Source organism: Esox lucius, chromosome 10 (genome assembly GCF_011004845.1).
Source record: "Esox lucius isolate fEsoLuc1 chromosome 10, fEsoLuc1.pri, whole genome shotgun sequence".
Lineage (NCBI taxonomy): Eukaryota > Metazoa > Chordata > Actinopteri > Esociformes > Esocidae > Esox > Esox lucius.
The window spans coordinates 2,785,007-2,793,176 of record NC_047578.1 but is presented as its reverse complement, the minus strand read 5'-3'; the positions used below and the strand labels follow the sequence as shown (position 1 = coordinate 2,793,176).

The 8,170-nt window shown below is 42.6% G+C and overlaps 1 protein-coding gene across 1 annotated transcript in view; it reads right to left on the bottom strand.

Annotated features, from left to right (window-relative positions):
• Nucleotides 1-6,023: 6,023 nt before the first annotated feature.
• trit1 (tRNA isopentenyltransferase 1) overlaps nt 6,024-8,170 on the bottom strand; it is a 29,031-nt gene continuing 26,884 nt past the window's right edge. Inside the window, exons 10-11 of the mRNA XM_029122725.2 lie at nt 7,128-7,245; nt 6,024-6,926 (exon numbers count right to left, since the gene is read on the bottom strand). Coding sequence (XP_028978558.2) covers nt 6,721-6,926; nt 7,128-7,245 — 324 coding nt within the window. The 3' untranslated portion in view covers nt 6,024-6,720. The remainder of the gene's footprint in view (nt 6,927-7,127; nt 7,246-8,170) is intronic.

The window sequence follows — 8,170 nt, the reverse complement described above, 5'->3', positions numbered from 1 at the left end:
TGTGATCTATATGTACACTTCACAAAGTCTCAGTTTACCACACATTTCCTCGCTGGTTGTTTTCGATTAGCCCCTCTGAAGTTGCACTTCCCTATCTCACCAGAAGAGGGGGCAGAAGATCACTATATGGCATGTAATTCACTTACTGTTGTATTGGCATGTACTACAGGCCAGAGGTGCTGGAAAGTAGTAACGGCTGTGTAGATACATTCATTATATATAATGTATGCACCTAAATTGATTTCACATTAACACAAATATGGGTAAACACATAAACGTGTGGCAGACAGTCAATTGTTTGAGAGCATCAGGCCTGTAAAAAAAAGGTTTCGGCTGTAGATCCGAAGGCTGCGAGGCACATTTAAAAGTCAAAAATAATCCTCTAGCAAGGACACAACAAGCCTTTCCCCAGTTGTCCCAGTAAGTCCCTGTGGATGTCAGCTACATTTAAAAAAATTAAATGCAAATGTGAGGGTCAAATCATAAAATTGCACTCATGGAGTGAAATGCAGGAATATACACCCAATACTTGATTAAATGCATAACTGGTAGGAACGCATGTGACAGGGATGGCAAGGAGCGGAGGTTAGTTTGAACCAGGGCAAAGGGGACAAATGCAGGCTGTATGCTGTCTGAAGTCACACAGCATATGGCCATAGCAGGCAGGCAAACATCCATCACTATACAACACACAGACACACACCTGCGCCATGTGACAACGTGAGGGAGAATCAGCATGGTGAGGCAGTGTCAACACAAGGAGGAACTGATAACGTCCTCCGTCCACAACCGTCAACCACCAACTGCTAAAAGCTTTGCCCCCAGGCCAGCCACTATGGCTCCTCAGTCTACTGTAAACAGCACAGGCTAACAACAACAGGTAGAATTATGCACGGTTCCAGGGGAACCGGAGTTCTGAGTTCCTAACAGCTGAAGAAATTAAACGGAACCTTGGCTTCGTCCAAACATTGTAAAGCACCTCAATGACCAAACTGAATAGATGTCTGCATGGAGTCAGATTACACTCCTAACAATGTAGTACTATGGTTTCCACTTAATCTTTTAATAACACCTGACCAAGAATGGGAAGTACAGTTTTTAACAGTTACACTAAACATACTGTAGAACCCCCCCCCCCTCCCCCAAAACACCACTCCTTTAACTGCCAGAATAACCACTACAAAATGAGAGCCGCTGTTTTTAATACACATTATCCTGCCAAGGTCCCAGGCGGCTGTCTCACAGGAAACCCCCTGAAAGCTATTGGCAGAGGTTCCCAACCCCAGGTACTAGGACCCCTGTAAGCACAAGGCCTGTCTACAGGTAGGAAATACTGAAATTACGTTGCTATTTTGCATTGACTTACAGTACACAGACCTCTTGTCCAGATGGAATGAAATAAACACAAAATAATTCACATTCAGCTAACGGTGAAATGGTTACTTATGGCCTCTTTCCCATGAATGCAGATAAAAGTAAATAAAAACGAAATATTCTTTTTTTTAAAATAAAAAAAAACGATGTCTTCGCTATTTACAGGGACTGCATGTGCTGAGTTGAGAGGTGATCTGGGTTTGGAGACAGGATAACTAGAAATCCATGTTCCCTATCCACTAGCTCTTAACTTAACACTTACCCTAAGACAATCCTTTATACATGAACTTGACCCTAGCATCTGAACTGTTATTCCTAAACCTAAAAGTAATCCCAACTCAAAAAATATCCCCAGTTGTAGGTGTGACTCTAAGATTGACCCAAATGCCAGAAGTTACATTTTCCCTATTGGGGACCTCCCAAAAAACCTTGCGGGGACCGATTTGTCAGGATTTCTTTGGGGAGGGACTTCTGATTCCCACATAGATGAAGATCATACACACACACACGCGCCCACAAGAAGCCCCTCGTTCTGTCTTGTAATGTAAAGAACTCTGGCATTGAAACAGTTAACCACTGCGGAAGGGGAGGTGCCCTGTCCCTCCTACTGTTGGTTGATTTGCATATCAGGCGGGAAGCTTCCCTATCCTTCTCTTTGTTCCCATGGCACCCAGCCATGGCCCTCCCCCACTGAACTCTGCACTGGCGGGAAAAAGAGACGGGCGTAGCGGTCAGTAGAGTAACTACCTCACACACACAGACACACACACCTTATTTGGGATGACACTGTAAACAGTTGTCTTTATATAGCGAGACAGACATAGATCAGACATAGATCAGACATAGATCAGACTGAAAAAAAAGATCAGACGGGCAGATAAGAAAGACGGGGAGAGGAAGAAAGAGAGAAAGGAAGGAGTGAGAGCCAGAGGAGAGTGAAAGGAAGACGGAGAGGGGAGGAGGAATCCGTTAGGGAGGAGGGGGAGAGAGGAGGAAGAGAGAGAAGGAATGAGGAAGAGAGTAGAGAATGTGGTAACAGAACGAACGCTGTGACTACACACTAGACTCCCCACACTGACACGGAATGCGGCCCAAGGTTACAGAGTTCTCCCAGTTTAAAGAGCTCCGCCTGGGTCCCTGTTTCCACCCTGACGGGGACAAGCTATAAAAAGATAGATTTCCCCTCTGAAGATTTGGAATAGAGGGTTTTTGTTTGGGGGGGCCTAGTATAGAGGGGTTTTGGTTTAGGGGGGTTTTAGTTCAGGGGAGCTGGTATAGTTTTTTTTGGTTTGGTGGGGTTGTGATATGGGGGATCTGGTATAGGAGGGTTTTGATTTAGGGGCTCTGGTATAGAGGGGCTGGAATAGGGGTGTGTGGTGTAAAGGGGTTTTGATTTGGGGGGGCTGGTATAGTTTAAAAATATATATATTTAGGGTGTGGTGGGGGGGTTTAGTATGGAGGGGTTTTGGTTTAGGGGGTCTGGTATAGAGGGGCATGGTGTACCTGTGGTCTGGTATATATGGAGGCTGGTATAGGGGGGGGTTTGGTATAGTGGGGGTGTAGTATGGGGGGTCTGGTATAGGGGGTTTAATGTTTAGGGGTTCTGGTATAAAGGCAGACATATACAAAATAATACTGCAGCTGTGAAAATGAGGGGCGGGGGGACAGGGTGAGATCTCAATCATCTTAAACATTTTTCTAAATGCCTTACCTAACCTTTCTCTCTGTCATACCCAAACCATTACAACCCAGATGAGAGAGACAGAGGAAGAGAAACTAGAAATAGAACAGTTATGAACACATTCAACTCTGCTTTCCTTCATACATTCTTATAGATCTCATACATATTATAGATCTCATACATTCTTATAGATCTCATACATATTATAGATCTCATACATTCTTATAGATCTCATACATTCTTATAGATCTCATACATATTATAGATCTCATACATTCTTATAGATCTCATACATATTATAGATCTCATACATTCTTTTAGATCTCATACATTCCTTCATACATTCTTACAGATCTCATACATATTATAGGTTGCATACATCTTATAGATCTCATACATATTATAGATCTCATACATTCTTATAGATCTCATACATTCTTATAGATCTCATACATATTATAGATCTCATACATTCTTATAGATCTCATACATATTATAGATCTCATACATTCTTTTAGATCTCATACATTCCTTCATACATTCTTACAGATCTCATACATATTATAGGTTGCATACATCTTATAGATCACATACATCTTATAGATCACATACATCTTATAGATCTCATACATTCCTTCATACATTCTTACAGATCTCATACATCTTATAGATCACATACACTCCCTCATAAACATATTAAATTTAGCTCTCACATACATAAACGCAAACATCCGATTCTGCCAAACAAATTCTGCAAAGAACAGAGAGTTCACCTCAGACACTGACATGTGAACTCAAGCATCCTGTGTGTGTCTGTGTGTGTTTACCTAAGATATATCTGGCGGTTAATTTGGGTTACCTTCAGAAAACACGCACACACGCACACATGCACAAGCATGTGCTGACACACTAGAATAAACAAAGGTGTGATGATTCCTGAGAAGTCTCTGGCCGTTGCTGTGATAATGCCATCAAAACCAGGCAAACAAAAGGCTGTGAAATTATTAAACACAGAGACACAGGTCATGCCTGGCTAGTCAGCTCTACGCGAGAAGAGCCATGACCCGGGAGGAAATCAAAAACGGCAGGCATAGATGGGCAGGAAGTGACAGAGATTGACAGAGAGACAGGCAGTAAGAGATTGACAGAGAGACAGGCAGTAAGAGATTGACAGAAAGACAGGCAGTAAAACAGAGTCACAGAGAGACAGGCAGTAAAACAGAGTGACAGAGAGACAGGCAGTAAAACAGAGTCACAGAGACAGGCAGTAAAACAGAGTGACAGAGAGACAGGCAGTAAAACAGAGTGACAGAGAGACATACACCCTTATGTTCTCACTATAACAGGCTTTGATTGAAGCTCAATGTTAAATTTAAATCTCCCTACCGTCATACCAAACCAATGTGACAGCATCAATGAATAGTACTCAATTATAATCACATTGAAACTATTCGCAGGTGAAACCTTTTTAAAACATGTAAAATATATCGTGATCACTACGCAAAACCTGTCAATAGCAATTCAACGATGTGCTGTCGTTTTGTCGTACTGCCCCTGGAAATGTGTCTTTTATGCACATATTTGGACATGGATATTTCAGCATAGCTACTACAGAATGGCAAAAAAAATAAATGGAGGTTTATGGGTGACTAGAGGAAATGGAAGAGATGAAGCCCAGATCTCACTCCAATCGAAAAGCTGTTTGTGGGATATGAAGCAGGCCGTGCATGCAAGAAAACCCTGGGACATGACAGTTGAAGCGCTACTGGAAAGAAAAGTGGGCTAAAATCCCTACTAGTTGATACAAGAGACTGATAAGTTTAAAATAATGATCTACATGTAGTCATCTCAGTCCGGGGGGGGGGCAAAACCAGCCACGGAAGATAGGGGGGTACTTATTTCTCCTGCACTATCATGACTTGGTTGTTTTTTCATGAATTAATGATTGTGAAGCGTGATCTTTCAGTGTCATTTGTTGACTTAGGTTACCTTGATCATAGCTGTGTTGGAGTGAAGATTACTCTGTCCAAATACATCAAAATAAAACAACTTTCCAGAGGGGATGTACTTTCTCATAAGACTGTAAATGTTAGCTAGCCAGATTAATGCACTTTTAAACAAAAAAATGTTGATTCAGTTTAAAAAAAACAGATGCTCAGGCAGATCAGAAACTCCAGGGTTGTGGGTTTGATTCCAGACCGACTAGTGGACTAGCTCTTGATCGGCCTATCCAGGTAACTAGCTGTATGTGGTATCTGTGGTAGATAATCCTAATCTCCACTAATCCTTTTGGACTAAACATGGGTCCATCTGCTCCCTGAATAGGCAACACACTTTACAGAGAGGAGATGGGGGAGAAGAAAGACTGGGGGGAAAGGGGAAGGTGAGGGAGTGGTGGAGAAATTGGGGAGAGTGTGGTGGGGGGGGGGGGGGGTAGAGAAATGGGGAGAGAGGGAACTGGGGGGGGGGGGTCATGTGAGGGAGAGGGAAATCAGAGAGGTAGAGGAGGAATAAAGACCAAAGGAAATAAGGAAATGGTCAGACTTGGAGAATGAGAGGAAGAACAGACTGACAGACAGACGGACAGGGAAAGACAGACTGACAGACAGACAGGGACACAGACACAGGGAAAGACAGACTGACAGACAGACAGGGAGACAGATGGACAGTGGAAGACAGACAGACAGACAGACAGGGAAAGACAGACAGACTGACAGACAGGGAAAGACAGACTGACAGACAGACAGACGGTCAGTGGAAGACAGACAGAGAGACAGACAGACAGGGAAAGACAGACTGACGGACACACAGACGGAAAGACAGACTGACAGACAAACAGTGGAAGACAGACAGACAGAGAGACAGACAGGGAAAGACAGACAGACAGAGAAAGACAGATTGACAGACTGAACGATAGAGAAAGACAAATTGACAGACAGACAGGGGACAGGTGAGGGCGGGAGAAAGCAACACAATGTTCCTGGCAAACCTCAAGGCCTTGTGTAAGAAGGTTTACTGCAGGACACACCTTGGTTTTTGGACTTTAGGGTAAAACCCCAGTGTTTGGCATGAGTGGAAACAAGGCAATAGATGGAGAAATTAGAGAAAAATGGAGAGAGAGTGTTGAGGGTTAGAGAGAAAGCTAGGTGAACAAAAAAACTGTAGTTTCAACATGTTAGTGTGACCTGGTATATCACTGGAGGTTTAAATCACTCACAACAACTGTTAGATCATGTCTGTGTTGTAACTGAAAGACAATTCAGGCTTTACTAATGTCTCTTTAATTACAATAATTACAAATAAGGTTGTAGAAACACAGCTCTGCGTGTCTCCATAGAAGCACACAGATGACAGTTGAATGTGTTACAACATGAACAACTGACCAGGATGAAGATTAAAAGGTACCAAAAGTCAGTAACCTTGTTGTTGAAACTGGACTTCATTTTCTTGTCCTTGAAATGTTGCTTAAGTTTTCAGCTGGAGCCACGTGTTGTCAAGTAATAACAGTAACGACTGATTGCCCAACAAACAAACAGTTACCAGATTTTCCTTTGTATGTAACTTAACTGATAAAAGTAGAAAATAGCTTCATTTCTAAAGGAGGGCAACGTGATGTTTTCATCCATGTCCAGGAATGACACACAGCCTCTTCTCCTACGGGCCAATCAGGGTGTCTCTGTTGAGCCGGTGTCTGGAGACTTTGGTTTTCCACAGGCCAAAGCTAAGCCTGGGGCTAGAGTAGTGGGGGTTCCCAGGCTAAGGTCCTCTACAGTGGGTCCGGGAGCTGGCTCCTGATGCTGGTTGCTGGCTGGTCCTGGTTCAAACTTCCTCTTCTTCACGTGATAGCGGTGTTTTTTAGACTTGAGATGGGCTGGTGATGGACAACAGAGAAAGAAAGGGAGGGAGACAGTGAGTTAATCTGCTGACAATCATACAAGCAGAGGGAATTCTAAAACCTGGCCAGGATTTACTCCAGGAAGCACATGGTGTCAAGTTTGTCCTTGAGCATGTAGCATAAGTCAGTCTTACCAGCTCACAAGGTTGTAAGGACATTGCTGAAACATTTGCCCACCTGTCCACTCCAGGTCTCCGATGATCACCTTGTCACACAGCTCACAGGTGTGGCAACTCCGCTTGTTACGCTGCCCCTCCCCCTCCACTCTCATTGGCTCAATGCCAGGCTGTTCCCCCTGGCAGAGGAGTTAAGAGGAAAATGTTAAGAGGAAAACTACACTAAATGTTTCAGAGAAATATCAAAGAAGACTCATTGTGTGATCTGGCAGATATTGATAGCTCGAGACGCCACTTTCCGAGGTAGTGCGTGCCACATTTTCGATAGGGCCAGTTTCGATAGAACACAGCGTGCACAGATATCGCTACGTTTTCCTGCAATTGACAGCTAATTTTGGGGAAAATGGCAACTGACTATCCTGTGTGGTTCATCTCAAACAGGCCGGTGTAAATTCAAACACTATGGAAATGATTATGCAAACTAAGACTAAGTCTATCTAGCGTTTTACTCGTTCTCTCGTAATGTAACCAAGGCCTGTGCGACGGGATTGAAATGGGGACTGACTAGACAAAAGGAATTTCATACACAAGAATCTCATCAAGCTTTTTTCAAAACTGCAGCCTCACTTTTCTTCTCTCGATCCCTTCATAAAAGGTCAAAGGTTATCAAAGGAAGGCTGCAACGAGAAGGAAAGTGGATGAAAAAACTTGTATGAAATGAGATAGTCCTTCTTAACTAGAAGTACATGGTTCCTAAATTAAATATGTGATGATATAGAAATAAATGTGGCTGCGCATTTTATAAATAAAGTATGTAATGATATAGAAATAAATGTGGCTGTGCATTTTATAAATAAAGTATGTAATGATATAGAAATAAATGTGGCTGGGCATTTTATAAATAAAGGAATGAGTAGCCTATTCTTTGTAAACATGTACATGCTTCTCTCCTCTGACAAAACATAACCTGATTTAACAAGGGATTTATAAACTGCTGTAGAATGCAAGGTTATAAAAAGCAACAAAAAAATAACGTTAATGAAAGACAGCATATACACAGGTAAGTTGGTACATTATTTAACCAGGTAAGTCGTTATGTTATCC